The sequence below is a fragment of the Larimichthys crocea genome, chromosome III, assembly GCF_000972845.2.
Source record: "Larimichthys crocea isolate SSNF chromosome III, L_crocea_2.0, whole genome shotgun sequence".
Taxonomy (NCBI): Eukaryota; Metazoa; Chordata; class Actinopteri; family Sciaenidae; genus Larimichthys; species Larimichthys crocea.
The window spans coordinates 13896272-13914619 of record NC_040013.1 but is presented as its reverse complement, the minus strand read 5'-3'; the positions used below and the strand labels follow the sequence as shown (position 1 = coordinate 13914619).

The following is an 18348-nucleotide window of genomic DNA, read 5'->3' as shown; positions in this document are numbered from 1 at the left end:
TGACTTTGCTTTGACACAGACAAAAGGCAAATTAGGCTCGCTCTGTAACTTTCAAACCACAACACAGACCACATGATGTCACTCAGGTTGTTTATTAAAACCATTTCAAGGAGTTAATCTTTTATACGAGATATCACACCGTTAATGTAATAGCAAAAGGATGCACACTGTTCCACTCTAGAGCTGTAGTCTTGTCATTATTTCTTATTCAACTACTGACTACATGAAACCACATTTCCTCGTGAATTTCATCTTTTCTCCTGGTTGCAAAATGACCAATCATGCAGGGTGCCATTTGGACTCTGGAAATGTCTTTGCAGGGGAGAGTGATGGCAGCGTTCCTGAAGCTTGGCAATCAGCCTCCCCATGAGTCAGTGGAGAGATACTTATTGTGTTTTTATTGTTCAATAAGGCTTTGCATGAATTTCTTCCACCTCTTAGCTTACTGAGCCAAAAGCTCCCTAAACGCCAAAGTCTTCATTATGGCCATGGAAAGTGGGCTGGCTCGAGGTCACCCCTGATGTTCCACCGGCTGCCTGGGGAAGACTGGAATTAGAAAGCTACCGCAGTCACAGGCCACGGCAACCAACTGCGCTGAATGACTCCAATCTCCTTTATAAGTTTGGCAACAGATTAACAATGTTGTAAACACCGCTTGGTACAGGATGTTGGGGATATAAACAAGTTCTTTCAGATTCTCACACTGCTGTGGCTGATACTCTCTGTCTAGTTCTGGAGCATTCTTTGGAAAGGGCTGGCTAACAAACACTTCACACTGAAACTTCCTGGAAATAAATAAACAAATAGGCTCTTCATGCAGCATCTGCTCAGATGGAATGCATTCAGTCGAGGCCTGAAAGAGAGGGCCGGGCTAATGAGAGTTAACTGTGCACAGCAAAATGATTAGAGCAGCTGACCCAGCCCTCCAAAAAAAAAAAAAAAAGGAAAGGGGGGAAAAAAATACATGGTCAAATTATACTGGAAGAACAATTGCTTCTCTCTGCACTGCCTAATCTAACGCCTTCCTTTTGGATATGCAAATTATTCTAAATATGCAAATGAACTGAGCTCCAAAATGTGTGAAGGTCATGCACATTCATTTCTCATTCAAGATTGTAGGCCTATAATTATGAATCTGATGCTTTATTTGCACCTGATTGAAAAAAAAAAAAAGCAAGTCCCATCAACGTGAACAAAAACCCTTAAAACCCTGAAAAAAAAAAATCAGCAGGCGGTTCAAATGACTGTGTAACTCCCCAGCACCATGTCCATGATAGTTCCATTCCCCCCATGAATGCAGCCAATAGGCAATGAAGGCTATTGCAGAGCCATTGATGCCTCATTGTCAGTGACCAACTGCTGGAGCCTGCAGGTTACAGTGGATTTAATTGACTGTTGATTGTTAAACGAATGCCTCTCTGAGTGTCAGAGCAAAGCACTGAAAAGAAGTGCATTAAAGCTGAAGCTCAACCAATTCTTTGATTTGTCAATTAGCTAAGAAAGACATTTTAATCTTACCTTTAATATATACAAACACAGGTATAAGAAGATGCTAATGGCTGAAGAGACAGAGAGACAGGGGGAGAGAAAAAAAATACTGCAGGTTCGAGATGCACCTGAGAGGTACCGGGAACAACTTTCCCAAAAGAAAGCACAAGTTGCCCCATAAGCATTCGTTTTTTTTCCAGCAGGGTGAAGGCTTCGAGCAGGAGCAGACGTGCAGCGTGCTGTACACCACCAACCAGCGAAGGAATCAAAACAACAGCGGCTGTCACCCATCAGGAGAGAAGGGGAAAAATTACCAAACACACCAGCCAGCTTTCAGGTCCCACCGATCTCGTAATTATGATCATGTTACTCTGATGCAACCCCATCATCCCCTCAAAGAAAAAATAAAAATATTTAAAACATTTTTAAAAATAATAATAATAAAAGTCCATGAATATTCCTGCTTTGGAGAACTGCGGCAGCTTTGTCCGAGCACAAGTGAGAGGGGTCCAGTTCGGGCGGGGGTAGGGGGGGGTGATGGGTTGGGGGGGTTGGGGGGGGGGGCCCTTTTGACTGGAATTAAGGAAAGCATACATGAGGAGGAGGAAAAAAAAAAGAAAAAAAAAAAGAAGGAGGAGGAGGAGGAGGAAGAGGAGGAGGGCAGGGAAAGAAGTATTGGCGCGGTGCCAGGCGCAGCGGCAGTAAAGAAACGTACGTACGTGCTTTATCTTAGCGGCTGAGTGTGTGACGTGATATTGCAGCCTGCTCCTGAGCTCTGCAACCAGCAAGCAAAGCAAAGCGCGTCTATTTCTCTCCCTCTCTCTCTCTGTGTGTGTGTTGTAACACTGGCCCCCCAACATCTCACATCCACCCACTAGGATCTCTCTCTGTATTTTTTTTTATTTATTTTTTGTCCACCCCCCTCTCCTCCTCCTTCCACCCCCCCGCGCGTGTGTGTTGCGTGGTGTGTGCGTGTGTGTGTGTATGTTTTTTTTATTATTTTTATTTTTTATTCCAGAAGGGGGGTGTTTGCGCGACTTGGAGAAAACATATCAGTGGGAATAGAGACGTCTGCCGAATTAATTTATGGTAATACTCTAAGAATTGCTCTCTTCTTTTTCATCACTCCAAGAATTCTTCTTCCTCTGTGTTTCTCTCGGTCTTTCTACCCCCCTTTCTCTCTCTCTCTCTCTTTCTCTGACTCGCTCTCTCTTCCCCTTTCTCTCTCCCTCTCTCTCTCTCTCTCTCTCTCGCTGTCTCTCTCTCTCTCTCTCTTTTTCTTTCTCGGTGGCTGGCGTGTGTTTGTTGCGCTCCGTTTTGATGGGAAAAACCCAGAAGAAGAAGGAGACCGGGGGAATATGAGCGGACAGACCGGAGTGTAACGCATTTTATTTTCATCCATTGAACCATCTTGTTGCGCCGGACTTCTGTTGTCGGGAATGGGGAGTATCGATTCATTGGAGGGCTGCAGAATTTATTTATGAAGGATGTGGTCAAGTATGTTGGAAAAATAGCCATAGCTTCCGCAGTGTAAGGTAAGATTGCTATTATTATTTTTGTATTATATTTATAGCATGGAGCTAGAGAAGCAGCAGAAGCTGATTTTCATATGTCTTGTGTCAGTTAAAGTTTAGCCCTCCAGTGTTTAATATTTGTCCTGTCTGTTCAACATGACGGCTTTGGAGCTTTTTTCATCCGCTCGTATTAGTCCACGGTGCTTAACAGATGATTTTTAAGAGCTGATCTCTCTCCTAAGAGGCAAAAATCACTTTAAAGCGCCGAGCGTCGAACTGACACCGCATGAGATGTAGCCAGTGTCTCTATATTCAGATGTCCTCTCGAGACGAGATTGCTCTTAGAAGCCCCGGCAATAAAATCAGCGTCTCTTGACGAGCGAGTTCTCGTCTCCAGAATACTGATTATTTTTTTTCCTTTCTTTCGTGGCCATGAATCTTTGCCGAATCATATGGATTCATCGCGACTAAAAGCTGATTTCACTCAACACTGCTTCCACAAATCTTTATGTAACATATATTATTCTAATGTGGTGCGACGGCCAGCTTTTTTAGCACACCCCAGGAGGGGAAAAAAAGAAGAAAGGGGAAGAAGTTAGAAACATAAGTGCACATTTATCTATTATCTGGACTCTAGTATCTATAGGTTACTTGGGATTTCAACGCCTACACACACACACACACACACACACACGCAGTTTGAGACGCGCACGCACGAACACACGCACGTTCTGCTGTGACACTGCTCACAGCTGCATTGCCTGTAGGATTAAAGCAATCAGGACATCGCATTGCATTCTCCCTCTCCATCTCCCTCTCTCTCTCTCTCTCTCTTGCACACAAACACACTGAGGCGCGCGCACGCACGCACGCTCAAACACACACACACACAAACACAAACACACACATTCGGTCTCACACACGCACACACGCTGCCTCTTTATCAAATTGCATTGTCAAATATGTCAAGCCCCTGAATTTCAGAGACATGCAGGTCGTGATAGTGGACCTGAAAGTGCACCAGGAGGAGAGGCGCAACAATGACCAGGCTGATGCAAAAACAGATTTTCATTGAGTGATTTTTTTTTTTTTTTTGCCTTCCACGCATTATCTAACTCCCGTGTGAGGAAACAGAAACACACTAAATCACGAAGAAGCCTGCTTCATTTGAGAGAGATCCTGGTTACTGCGTAAAAATGAGCAGTTGCCTCTCCACAGCTTGTGAGCGCTGCACTGACTTGGATACCTCTCCTCACTGTTTGTCTTTTGATGACAGATATTCTAAACAGCTATATTTGAATATCTCCAGGGATTGTGCCATAGCAAATACGACCCAATTATAAATGTCTAAATGACTCACATTATTGCACCGACACCCCCCCCACCCCCCAAAATAAATAAATAAATAAATAATGGCTAAAGCAACCACAAGGTGGCAATATTTGCACAAAGTATAGTAATGAAGGAGGCAGGATGGGGATGCAAAAGACATGTTGCCGAGGTCAACGTGTCTTCTTTTTTTTCCGTTTTCATGGAAGGACGTGATAAGAAATGTGTCAAGCCCATCAATCAGACTGGAGGGAGAACATCTATCATGTTTCCTGTGTCGTCTGCTTTAAAAATTCCTTTGTGTAACTCTCTCCATCTCTCCTTGCAGGCCAAATGACATAGGATGAAGGCTGTTCGAAACCTGTTGATTTATATATTTTCCACCTATCTTCTGGTTATGTTTGGATTAACTGGTGCCCAAGATTATTGGTGTTCCACTCTGGTCAAGGGGGTCATTTATGGATCATATTCGGTGACTGAAATGTTTCCTAAGAACTATACAAACTGTACATGGACGCTGGAGAACCCAGACCCAACCAAATACAGCATCTACCTGAAGCTATACAAGCGAGACTTGAGCTGCTCTGAATATTCTTTGCTTGCTTATCAGTTTGACCATTACTCACATGAAAAGATCAATGAATTGCTGAAAGTCAACGAGTCTATAGTGTACCTGTGCGATTCGAAGAATATTTATGTATTTTTGCTGTATGACAAGAATTTCGTTCAACTACGGAGAGTTTTCCCTTATGATTATAACGGATTGACGCCCCAGAAGCTGGATGAGGAGGAGAAGTCCAATGTGGAGTTTTTGGTGTTGAATAAGGCGAGCCCCAGCCAGTTTGGGTGTCAAGTGCTTTGTACGTGGCTGGAAAACTGCCTGAAATTAGAGAAAGGGACAGTGGAGACGTGTGGGATCGTGTACACAAAATGCACATGTCCTCAGCATTTAGGCGATGGAGAATCAGAGAGTATGCTCATGCTCAACAATGTGGTTTTACCCTTAAATCCACAAACGGAAGGTTGCTTGTCACCCCAACTACAAGCTGGGCAGACCTGCAATCTGAGTGCAGAAGTGAAACGGCCTCCTAAAGAAGGTGAGTATCCTGTCATCTTCCTCCTTTATGCTGAAGTAGATGTAGACTTAACGGACTATTGTATGCATAGATAAGATAGTAATCATGTCAGTCAAATGTGCACGTCAATCACTCCCTTCTCTGCCCTTATTGCATGATTGAAGTGTGATGGCCCATGAAACAAAGAGCACACATAGATATATAGGCTGTAGTTGACTCAGAAATGTGTCAACTACAAGAACAAAGCTGCCAGAGGAGTTGGGTGTAGTAAAGACCACAGCAGCACAAACCAAACCACCTAAAGGGGGTCTTTCATTTGGTTGGACTGAAATCAAAATGCACTATCACTGCTGTGAATTTAAAATGGCTGTTTTTCTACACATCAGCACAGAGTTAAAATGGCTGCAAATCCAAAGATATTTTTTTGTGTGTTATACATTTATGTCAGTGTCATCCTTACAAAGACCAACAGTGGCCAACACGGACACATCCTTCGCTTTTTATTGGCATCTATGTCGCATGGAACGATTGGGATCATGGATGCAGCAGCGTCAGATTGGACCACATTGCTCATGCAATGCAACATTTCAAACTTGTGGATTTGATTTAAGAGTTTAGTGCTTCAGTGCTGATAATTAAACATATTTAGATTGAGATTATTGAATAAAAGAGTATTGTTTTCAAAGATGTTCTATTATATAAGGGGTGCCACTTGTATAGTGTTGCCATAGAGCAATGCAACGCGTTTTCACTGTATGTTGGAACTGAGCAACAATTAACATGTAGGCAAGAGAAGAAAATGGTGTTATCAGTAGGCATGCTTGCAGCGGTTATTCACACGTGTGCAAAACGCATAACACCTTTACATCCACACACACTCACAGGTAGTGAGCTGAACGAACGCTGGATTGTAAATGGTTATGATAAGGTCATAATGTTTCTGTTCATTAGTGTCACCAGTAAGCAGGCGGGCGTTTTTTGTAGTTAACACACTTATGTATCTTTTTGAATTACAAAGGGAACCCTTCTTGACACATAGCTGCTTGCATTTTAACAGATAGCAGAGAAATACCCCCAGAGGAATATGCTGCATACTTCAGAGGTTAGGTGCGTTTACCATGAGACGCAAAACGGAGGGGAGGGGGGGCATTCATCACGACACACTGAACCAAAAATAATGAGTCAACCTTTAGTATTTTTTTTTTGGGAGGGAGGAAAATAATGATAGCAGGAATGTTATGGAGCTATCTCCCTTGTGGCACTTACCAAAATAACAGTTGCTATAACAGCACCGTGGAGAACAGGTGGCAGTTTTCTAATCAAGAAGAACAGGTGAACATCGATTGCAGCAGTTCACTCCTGCTGACTGCTGCTACATCACATGTTGTTGAAACACACTAATACAGGATTTTTATTTTTTATTTTTTTTTGTAGAAATAGCCCACCTACATTACTACTGTGTCTAAAGGTATTTTTAATGCTTTTGAAAGAGTTACCCCCACTTCAAATTTCATTGGATGAGTGGATGATGAACTCATTTTGAAGATCGTTCACATACCCTTTCACTAGAGCCCTTAAGCTATAATGCACACAGTATCTGATGCAAATTACTGTTACAACTCCCCCTGCAGAGAAGTAGCATGTGCAGTAACAACAGAATGTATGACTCAGCTGTGTATATTTGTCAGATGATTTCATCACATAATGAATCTCCTGTTCAAATCACAAATATTAACAGGAAGCGTTATTTTCACAGAAAATGATCTGCCCCAAAACAACATTTGACATTTTTCTATCAGCATGTTAATAACAGCTTAAGAGCACGGCTTATTTTTTTTTTTCCTCTCTCAGAAGATTTTCCACAAGCTTCTATTTATAGGGCGGGTTGATGGGAGGTTTGAATAAATCCGTTTTCATCTGGATAACGGGGAGATCACCACTGGGTTTAAAAGAGCACGGTGTCTCCTGTGGCATCATGGTGACATAGTGGGTGTTCCTGATGAAGAATAAAGCATTACAAACAGTCGACAAGGGCTCCATTTGATAAAATCGCTTGTCTTTGATCTTCTCAGTTCCTGGTAGAGGATGGCTTCAGAGCACATCAAAGAAAAGCAGGGCTGGAGGTTGTATACTCAAGCCATGCCACTGAAATGCCTCACCGGTGTTTCACACCGTCAGAGGATAACAACATTTTAAAGGTTAAAGCTCTTAACTATTTAAGGTGATTATGTGGACAAAGAGAGTGACCTGATTCCTTCATATTTTGTCGTTTTTGAAAATCACAGTGACACAATGAAATCCCAAATAGATGGACTACTCGGATGAGTCATTTATGCAGTTTTATTTTTATCACATTCTTCCATTTCATGAATAAAAGTTGTAAAAAAAAAAAAAAAAAAAAGAGGCAGCACAGTGGCACAGTGGCACTCACAGCAGGACAGATTTAATTCTCTGTCGGGTTTTTTCTTTTCTTTTTTTTCCCTTTGCGTTCTGCGTTTCTGTTTTCCTTCCACATCCCACACATGCAAGTCAAGTAAGGCTGACGACTCCGAGCTGCCCATAGGTGAATGAGTGACTGTCTGCATTAGCTCTGCGATGTCCTGGTGACGTGTCCTGGCTGTTTTCTTGCTTTTCAAGCTAATAGATGGTCCGACAGTCTGCTGCTCATGTGAATCAGAGTTTTAGGGTAAACAAATGAAAAAAAAACAGCTTAAAGTAAAATCTAGGTAGGAAATGATTTCTTAGCTGTCACAAATTTCAATTTCGAATCACGGACATAAAGAGGCATTCAGGCGCCAGACACCAACTACAAGCAGACATTTTAGGGCATGTTCTGGACCAGATATAGTATATATACTCTTTCATCATTCAGTTCTGTGCAAATGCTGGTTTTCACAAGCTGAAAATCCTCACATTCACAACGTAGCGTTCAAATCATTCATAAATTGCACTTGGCTCCTGTGAATAGGCAACATCATGAAGCATTGTCTTGCTTTGTGGCTCTGTCTACTACTTTGCCCTTGGCTGGGGAAAAGGGTCTCATTTTTGTCTTGTTCGGTTGGAAGTTGCCAGTTTTCAAAGCTCAGGGTCAAAGAGTCTCATTGTTTGAGATAAATGTGCTTTGTTGCATGTCCTCCAATGTGTTCCATGGTAATGAAGCCATGAATGGTGATGTTCATGCCAAGCTTCCTCACTGTTACATGACAACTGTCGGGTACAAAGAATTGTTACAATCACCTTCCTGTTGCCTGAAACATTGCCACTGAAAAGTCAATTCTGCAAAGTAATTATTTTAAAATGAAAATGGCAATCAGAGGTTTTTTTTCCAATGCAAACATTATTTTGATTCTGTCAGATATTTCAGTTTGTGTAACCGCGCTCATCTCAGCCCCCCCACTTGCTATTTCCGATGTTGTCATTGAGTTGTAGCTTATCGTGGAAAAAGATGACAAAAGTGACAGTGACAGTGAGATGCTTTCGGGAGATAAGGCTTTATAATTTCAAACCCAATAATGCTACACAGAACTGAAGCTCATATGTATGTAAAATATTCAAATAAATATTTTATGAGTCCAGAAAGTGGGCTTCTAAATTCATTGTTAGTACAAGAAGTAGGTTAGAAATGACATCACAGATTTGAGTCTCGGTCTTCTGTTTTCCACTTGAGAGAAAAGTTCATACATTGATTTGACTATATCAAATATGCAACACTATATGTATAAAATATATCGGTTCTTTATTTGAATTCTCTAGCTTTGTTTGACAAAAGGGATTTAAGTCCAACCACCGCAAAACTGACAAAGAGGGAAAGAAAATAAATTCTCTTTACTGCAGATATCAAAGCCTGTCATATTATCGAAGGAACATATCCACTTTCAGACTAAATGCAGATGCTTATTCGTGCAGCTGCAGTATGCGTATTTGATCATTACAGTTTCTGATGACACAGACCATGTGTCATGTGGTAAACAGCAATAGGATTTTATTGGCAAATGAAATGTGTGTGAAGCGTTCTAATGCACTGTCACCCGCCAAAGTCCTGAGCACTGCAGCAGCTCAGCCTCGCTGCCTCACATAGTGAGGCCTTTTATTCACTTTGGATCTCAGTCAAGTCACTCAGTAGTCACACTGCATTATGCTCACCCCCATTGTTCAGTACACTTGGAGGCCATTTTAGTTCCAATTCAGTGAAGGAGAGAGCTCAGCTCAACAGCACAGACTCTGTTTTTATCTTAGACATGCATTGTTTGTCTTAAGCTATAGTAAATATGTTTAATATCCCGTGTTCCGTTTCACCCTAAAATCCATCATTGTTATTCCACTTTCTAGCCCACTGTTAATGTTCCTGTGTTCAGCTCTTGAATTTTTAAACACAGTATTTTCCCCTCGGTTTTGTAGCTGCGTATTCTGTGTTCAACCTCCTGCGGCAGCTGTGTTCAGAAATGTTAAAGAAAATAGTTGAGGAAAGACAAGGTCAATATAAAGAGCATGATAGACTGCGGGACCCTGAAGAATCAGCGTGAAAAGTGCCAGCCATCGACTTTGTCCATTAACTGCATATTAAATTTTGTCCATCCAAAATTTATAAAAAAGGATGGTGCGTAAGGACCGTGAAACCATTAAATTTTATGCTGTAATCAGTTACACAGCTTTGGGTCAAATCCAGTCAGTTTTGTGAATTATGTACAGAAAACTGCTAAAATAAGGTCCAAAATATTACACAACCAAATTACTTCAGGATCTGCACGACTGTGATTGTTAGGAAAAGATAATGGTGTCTGGAAGTGACTGAGCAGTTACTTTTCTGTGCATATCTCAAAAATATACATATATAAAGTGTATATTCTTCAAATGGCCCAGGCCACTGTTTCTAGGTATAAAAATTCATGAGGCTCTGAGGTGACTCCTAAGTCATTTTACACAGTGATATAAAACCACAAAACTGTTGCCATGTTTAAAGTTCTGCTTAAGCCACTCACACTGTCACACATGGATGCAAATGGGCTCTTTGGAACCACAAATGTCTCAGTTTTCCAGCTATTACAAATTTATGATACAATAAAGCATAAGGTCCACCACGAGCCCCAGGGTAGGGTTTTTTTTTTTTTTTTTCCTTAAGTTAAAGGATTAAAAACATAAAACACACTTGCACAGTTGTGTCTAATATCAAATAGCACTTTCTGATAATTGCTTTATTAAGGGCTGTGAAAACCAATTTTCCCAATTAACTTGTTACAACAAGAGATGGGATCCAGCTTGAACAATGTAATTTTCTGCCAAAGTTCAATTCGTTTTGGTTACTTCACAGGACCTAATTCGAATGATGGTGATGATATGTATTTATGCACCAATCATGGTATGAGATCATTTGCATACATTGGTCTGGGTATTTTGTTCAATTTAAGTTGTGAAGCACCACCTTTTAGTTAATTACTGTCAATCATCAATCCTGACCATTTTGATATTACTCTTAATTAATAGCTACTATACTTCTATGCTTCTAGGAGCAATCAAACAATGCCAATCTGACAGTGGGGATGATGCATATCAGCTGTGAATACTGTGGTTCATTTGACATGGATATGTGATCTCAGACTTGAGGCTCTGTTTCAGCAGCATGGCAATTGGAAGTCAGAGTGATAACTCTCCATACCCAGACTGTGTACCGCAAACCGCCTCAGAGTAAATTAAAGCCTTGTGTTGTCACAGCTGAACCGCAGACAGGATGCAATGAAATGCAGGAAGCCTGGGAGAAAGTCTGAAATACAATTTGAAAAGTGCGGACGTGATTTATTACACAGTATGTAATCGGTGACTACATACCAAAACTGACTGCCTGAATAAATGTATTTATCAGTTAACTGTAGTTAATGTGTTAATGTTATACTGTTATACATTAGGCCTTATTAATTATCACACTGATGCATTAATATGTAAGTATTATTTTACTGTTGTACTTTGTTGTGGTGGAGCTCATTTTGACTTTTTATTTAATGGTTTAATTTTATAAGCTCATTGTACATTTTGTAAAATATTAATTGAAAAAGCAACTACTAACTATCGTCATTAGTTCTTTATTATATGTAATGAATATATAGGAGTGTAGGGATAAGTAAAATACAAGTGCTTAGGACAATACCTGAGTACATGTGCTTAGTTACAGTCCATTACTGTCAAATGCATATCGGGGCAAAGTAACTGTAAATTTCCCACACTCAAACCTCACACCAAAATGCAGGACTTATGCATTTCAATTACACAGAAAATTTCCATCCATTTGAATTACATAGTTTTAATAAAAAGACAAAAAAAAAACTAATAAACTTAATGTGAAGTATGTAATAAGATTGATTTAATAGTACTATAAATTCTATGTGCTTCCACTACACAGTAGTAACTAGGTTTATGCATTCTGTATTAATAAAGTCAATTTGTTTGTCTTAACCCAACAGTAAAAATGAATGCAGTCGTTTTGAGTTTACTAGTACTATTAAATCGTACTACTTGCTTCACATTAAGTTAGTTAGTTAATTTATATAAAAACCATGTAATTCAAATGGATGGAGAATTTTCTGTGTAATTGAAATGCATAAGTCCTGCATTTTGGCCAAAACATTATTATTATTATTTATTTTATAATTTTTTTGAGTGCAGAAAGGTTCAAATCTACATTTCTTAAATTGCAGCATCAGCTCCATCACTTCTGCAGCAGTGTCCTGAAGGTGACAAATCCACCCTTTTAACTTTGCAGCCTGCAATAAACACAATCGTAATAAAATTTGAAAGTAACAGTTGTTGCCCATAACAAAGTCACATTACAGCAGGGATTGCAATCAGAGTAATGGGTTATGTCTAATTTTCTGATGCAAGGCAGCCACACCTCTCTGTAAAAATCTGCATAAGCAATGAGCTAAATATGAATATCTGATTTATTAACGGGCATATCCCACCTGTATGCATGTTGCTTGTTATGAATTCCAAAGATTTGTGTGGCCGTATATCCATGCTGCACCAGCTCCCACAACTACTCATAAATTCTTCTTGAAATGCCACAGATTTGCCTGTTTAGTATTCAAGCTCTCATTCAACTCAGCTTTTCCCATTAAATAAAAATAACACGGAGCAACAAATCTAAACCACCACTGTGTTGTAGACAGTGAAAATGTTGAACAGAGGCTGGTTTGATGCACTGTTTAAAGGTTTGACATTACAAATGAAAAGGAGGTGAGAAGCCTTTTTTTTTAATCTGTAAGTATCTTATCTGATATTATTGAGCTATTGCTAACAATTTGCATAATTACCTTTTTGTTTTTTCCTGTATTTCCACACAACGTGGTCTGTCTGGCAAAGGCTGCACTGTAGGAAACAATGAATAGGTATACACTTCAGTTCAAGACCTTTTGGGTTCTCCAATGCAAAGGACTTGTTTTACATCTCGTCATAAAGCACACTGATGTTCCAACAGTTTTGCCATAGTACCATGACTGAAGCTGATTCTGTTTTTTGTCAGAGGCTCTATACAATATGCTACTGTGCTGTTTCATCATCACAGCAGCAACGCATACTTATCATGAAACATTTCCATTTGTAATTGCATGTTTTCCTTTGACATCACAGCATCCAGTCTCTATTTTGCAATTTATGAGTTAAAGATAAGTGAACCGTATAAATCAAAGAAAGAACCACCGTTGTGCCCCTGTTCCCTTTGACTTCAAAAAGGTTTCTATATGAATGCAAGCATAACAAGTAATGAGGCTCTCATCTTCGTATTATACAGATCCTTTTTTTCACCTGCCAGCATATGCATTATTTAATACTTTACATTATTTTTGATTAGCCAATAAAAAACAGTATTCCTGCAGGTTGTTCATTTCATTCAGGAGGACACCATGAACCTGTTTCTATTTTCTAACTGGAACAGAATGTGAAATGAAGGTCTGGTATCTTCACAGCAAAAAAAGGACCGATTCAGCTCATTGTAAAAACAAAATTAGACAACAACAATAATGATTCTGATATGACAAATTCATTTAGAATGCAAAACCCTTCAGAGTGGCTCAACAAGCATGCTATTCATCCTTCTAGGAAAACCAGAACAAGATTCACATGAGTGTATGACAGCTTTGCTCAGCTCTTAGTGTGAATAAACACTGTCAAATGTCTTGATCGTTTCTCGTCACGTTTTTAATAGGCAAAAAAAATGAAATAATAAAAATAAAATCATATTCTAACTTTTGTATGGGCCTAATGTGGTGAATTTTTATCAAGCCCTTGTTGTGCAGTGCCAGAGATGTTAATGTAAATTATGCACTACTTCCAGCCTCTCAGTTGCATGTTCCTGCATTTCAACCCAGTTAGTTTTGGCCTGTCACTGGATGGCTATTTCAGCCCACAGAGGAGATGCATTTGCATAAACATCCACCCACAAAACCTGGCAAATGAGTCTGTCAGTCAAAGACACTGTCTATGTGGTAAAGTGGAGGCAAAATCCAATTTTTTTTCTCAAGGGGCTTCTGTAACTGCGCTCACTGGCAGTCCCTCTGCAGAGAATAGCAAGTGTCCTCATGTAGCTATAATGGATGCTGCCTTTAAACTTACATGTTATACTATGATCTAGGGCAGCATACACTCTTACATAATCAGTGTGCAATCCCGATATCGTGTAGTCAACACATGCCCCGGGGAATTTATCATTTTCTATTTTCGATGCAGTAAAATCAAAATTGTATTTTTCATTATAATATTAATCAAGAACTGATAACATAGCATAGATTTTCAAGTATAATATAAGTATATACAAAAGTGCTGACAACAGCTTTTTGAAGCATTTACTCTAGAATGCAGTTTTATGGTCAAGGGCATGAGCTAAAGGTGAACACCACACAATAATTCATATTATTTCCTCTAACGCTATAATGTTCAGTTTAAAACTTTCTCCTCATGCTGGAAAAATAGAAAGAATCTGGACTGATTTGTGGGGATTAGGAAAAACTAGACTGAACCCTCCGAACTTTCTCAGTAATTAACATTGGCAGGGTTTTTTTCTTGTTTTTCTCATAGGGAACTCTAGTGCACCTCACAAAAGGGAAGAGAGCAAAAAGACTATATTAGAGTTAATGAGGATAAAAAACATATTTGAACTTCCCTTGTAACCAAGACTTCGCTTTGATGTGAAAGCAGCACAACTGAGAGTGCCTCGTGTTCCATAGAAGATGCAAAATAGTAGAGTAAATAAAGGAGCAAGAATTAATGCACTATAGGACACACAAGTACAATAAAAGTTGTTCATCTAACTGTCAGACAAAATGTGTTTTCTCTGAAGTAGGACGCCCTATGAACATTGTATATTAGTCATCAACAACTATCTTGGACTGACAACACTGTGATGTGTATGTATGTACGTACAATGAAAATAATGTTTAAAAAATAAAATGATTTCAGATTTTACAAGATGGTGCAACAATTCATTGTCCACAGAGAAATCCAAAGCCAACACACAAACCAGAATACACAACTGACGGAATAAGTTAATCAATAATTGAAATGATATTGAATTATTTTAAAAATGGTCTTTTCATTTGTTTACTTTGTCTAACTGGTCAATTATGTAAAGTTAAAGTGCAAAACTGTTTTGGACACTTGTTTTTACTGAAGGTCTACAATTATTAATTATAAATTAGCATTATGAAGGAACGGCTTTTCAAATGGCAGCACTAATGCTTTACAGATGCATGATGGGATATTTCAGTAATGGCCATCACTAACTAAGACGGCTGACATTTGCTTCTACTGCCTGCATGGTTTCAAGCAGTACTGTAGTTACTGAGCTCCTCTCTTTGTGAGGAGAAGTGTTATGCTACATAGAATGAGATTCAGAAAGTCTAACTGCAACACTTTTGTGCCAGAGTGTCAGCTTGTCTATGGGTTCCTGTCCTTCGAAGGACAGACAGAAATGATTCTGGAAGTGATTCTGATACTCCATCTCAACTGGCAATGATTAGTAATTATATACATTTCTAAATCAACTTCAACTTCAATTTGTTTTGAGCTATTATTAACTTCTGGAAATGACCAGGATAGAATACACAAATTGGGAAGATGGATGTTCTCTTGACTGCAGGTGTTTCTTTGTTCAGGCTGTCAAAGAAATTGGGCTCCAGAGTTTGATCGCCAGAGTAGAGTGGCCAAGTGAAAGTAAATAATGGTTATAGTTTGGAAACATTGATATTTGGCATATCCAGATACGAATAAGTGTGGACACATGGAAACTTAATTTACAAATCAGATTGGTAGGGGAATTTCTGGATACTGTGTGTGTCACAGTCTGCCTGTTTAAATCTGATTTCAAACTGTCCTCTACACCACTGGCAACCATCATAACATGGTTAGCCTGCCAACACTGCTGCACATCTTAAACTCATCTGTCATTGATGCTGTCTGGTGCGAGTTCTGCACCACAACTAGATATTGCTACGGCGTGAAAAAAGAGATGGTTTAACTTGATTCATTCATCTGGCCTTCAGGATGTTGGTCTGACTCTGATCACATACCTGGACACTACTGAACCCTTAATACCAGTGCAAATGGGTTGATTGATCATTTACAAATATCAGTGTTGACAGGCAGTCCTGAAAACTGGATTGGAGATACAAATGTAATTTTCCAGCCATCTGGATATTGTCTTTTTGCAAGATAGTCTGTAACCACCGTCTTTGCTATGACATAGATGCATCTGTGAATGTTATTGTCAGGGCTGACTAACCCCTTGGTTGGTCATGAAACTAAAGGCCTTGGTTTTTGGGAAGATGTTAGTTATGGGAGTCTGCTCAAAGTATGGCTGAGGCTGATAGGAGTGACATTGCAGATATTTGATGATTAATCAAAATACTGGGCAAATTCACCCGATGAAAAGTTAGATGATCGAAAATAACAATTACAATTCATAGCTATCCAGATATTTCACTCTGAACCACAAATGTTATTTTCATTGTGATGCTAGAGGAAAAGTCAGTGGATCACCAAAGTTGGTAGGATTCACCCTCTGGAAACCATGAATGTATGGACCAAACTGCATTCAATTGTTCTTGAGTAAGTAAGTAAAGTAGTGAACTGACCAATTGACTTTGGCCATGCCATTCACAGAACCATTCTTCTAGCAAGGCTAAAATTAATGTTTTAAATATGATTTTAGCAACAAAAACGACTTGGTTATGGATAGGAAAACCTCTGCTATCAACGTTATATGCTTTGCTCTGTTATAAGAAAGTCACAGTTCTTCTTATGCCGATTCTTTTAAATGTGAATGTAAACGTCACTCATTTTCACAACAAACGACCCATGCTCTCATTGTCCCCAGGAGGACAGCCTCTTTATTTCCCAGCGTTAGCTCAAGCAGCAAAGTACTTAAATGAAGAACTGCCATTTCTGTCAGAGAAAGAATGTATGAATGAGGAGAATGTAATTGGTCTACTTGAGTATTTAACATCATAAACATGCTCTTCCCTTAAATAATCCTTAATTGTTCATTTACTCACAATCTCCTTAGTAGTCTCAACGGCAGCATCAATGGGAGAACTCTAAACTCAGTAAAATGAGCAAATCACACTTTATTAAATTAGTGAAAGTCTGCTTCAGAGAGTCCTATCAATTCAGCCAATACAGGAGATATATCAGATGGTTAGATGCTCTCTGTAGTATTGTATTAAAGAGAAAGACCTTCAGAGCGCAGGAGTCATAATGAAATGTGACAGATGAATCAGAAGCACATGGGAGATGGCTTTGGATTACTGAATCAATACTGTACCACCACAGCTAGTCCAGACTGCCCAGACCTGTCCAGTAAAAGCTCTCAGTTGGGGTTGACATTTTTCATCTTCTAACATTGCTGGTTTGAAATTCCAGTTTTTGTACACAGGTCCCTACAGACCAGACACTTTTATTTGAAAATAAAAGCAAATATGCAAATAAAGTTCTGAGAAGGTGCAATACTCACACTTCACACTACTACTCATACTACATGTCATTGGAGATCACTTAAATTACTTCTCAGAAAGTCTGGCACAGGCACAAGTTTCTACAAATTATAAACTGCACACACACACACACACACACACAGTGTAATATCAATTTTAAAAATATGAATGAAAGAGTATTTCTACATGTTTACACATTGCATCCTTAAATAGTAACCTAACACCAGCTGGGAATCTTTCATTTTAGCTGACTGGTCAATATTCTCACTAGGGATGCAAAGATTACAGGTTTTGTTGGTACAACTATAAGCATTTCATGACACATGATGCATGATGTGAGCAATTCAAGAATAAATCATAAAAACAGGTTTTTCTAAGTCACCATCCCACCATGTTAGTATGACTATAGTGTGAGGAAAAATCCAGATTTCATGATTAGGATCCATTAAATTATTTTATAGCATTTTTTGTTGGTTTATTTGGTTTATTATATATATATATATATATATATTTACAGTTTTAGTAAAAATGAAAGAAGGAAGCTGAAAACATCCCTTATGCTGGTGTTATGCTATTGACGTGATTATGTACTGTTTTGATGAATTCATAAATGGCACAATGCTTTTTTGTTGTTGGTTTAAGTCGCACTGCATGCTCAACTCTCAACTCCCCGCTATTCGTTGATTGTAACTGACAGAAACACTCTTGAGCCTCTACGGTTAGAAAACCGTGATGTATTAACGCAGTTAACAGTGAAACTTAATTCTCACTTTGCTGCACTGATGTAAAAGTGTCCTCAGGGTGCGTTCAGTACATTGTGACATAACTGTAAGGGGAGGTTATAAGTTCAACAGGGCGTACCTTCTGATCAACCTCTGATGAAACAGTGATGTTGTACAGTATTTTTAAAACTGCTGTGTCAATGAGCATGTTAATGCTGTATTCAGTTGTTGAAAACAAGCACTGGAT

At 39.2% G+C, this 18348-nt stretch overlaps 1 protein-coding gene across 8 annotated transcripts in view; it reads left to right on the top strand.

Moving 5' to 3' along the window:
* The first annotated feature begins 2733 nt into the window (after positions 1 to 2733).
* Positions 2734 to 18348, top strand: part of adgrb3 (adhesion G protein-coupled receptor B3) — a 114623-nt gene continuing 99008 nt past the window's right edge. For 2 of the 8 annotated variants that reach the window (XM_019275669.2, XM_019275667.2), the window contains exons 1-2: positions 2734 to 3023; positions 4660 to 5428. In XM_019275669.2, coding sequence (XP_019131214.1) covers positions 4675 to 5428 — 754 coding nt within the window. In that variant the 5' untranslated portion in view covers positions 2734 to 3023; positions 4660 to 4674. The remainder of the gene's footprint in view (positions 3024 to 4659; positions 5429 to 18348) is intronic. The other 6 variants (XM_019275666.2, XM_019275664.2, XM_019275668.2 and 3 more) reach the window with 4 other exon arrangements.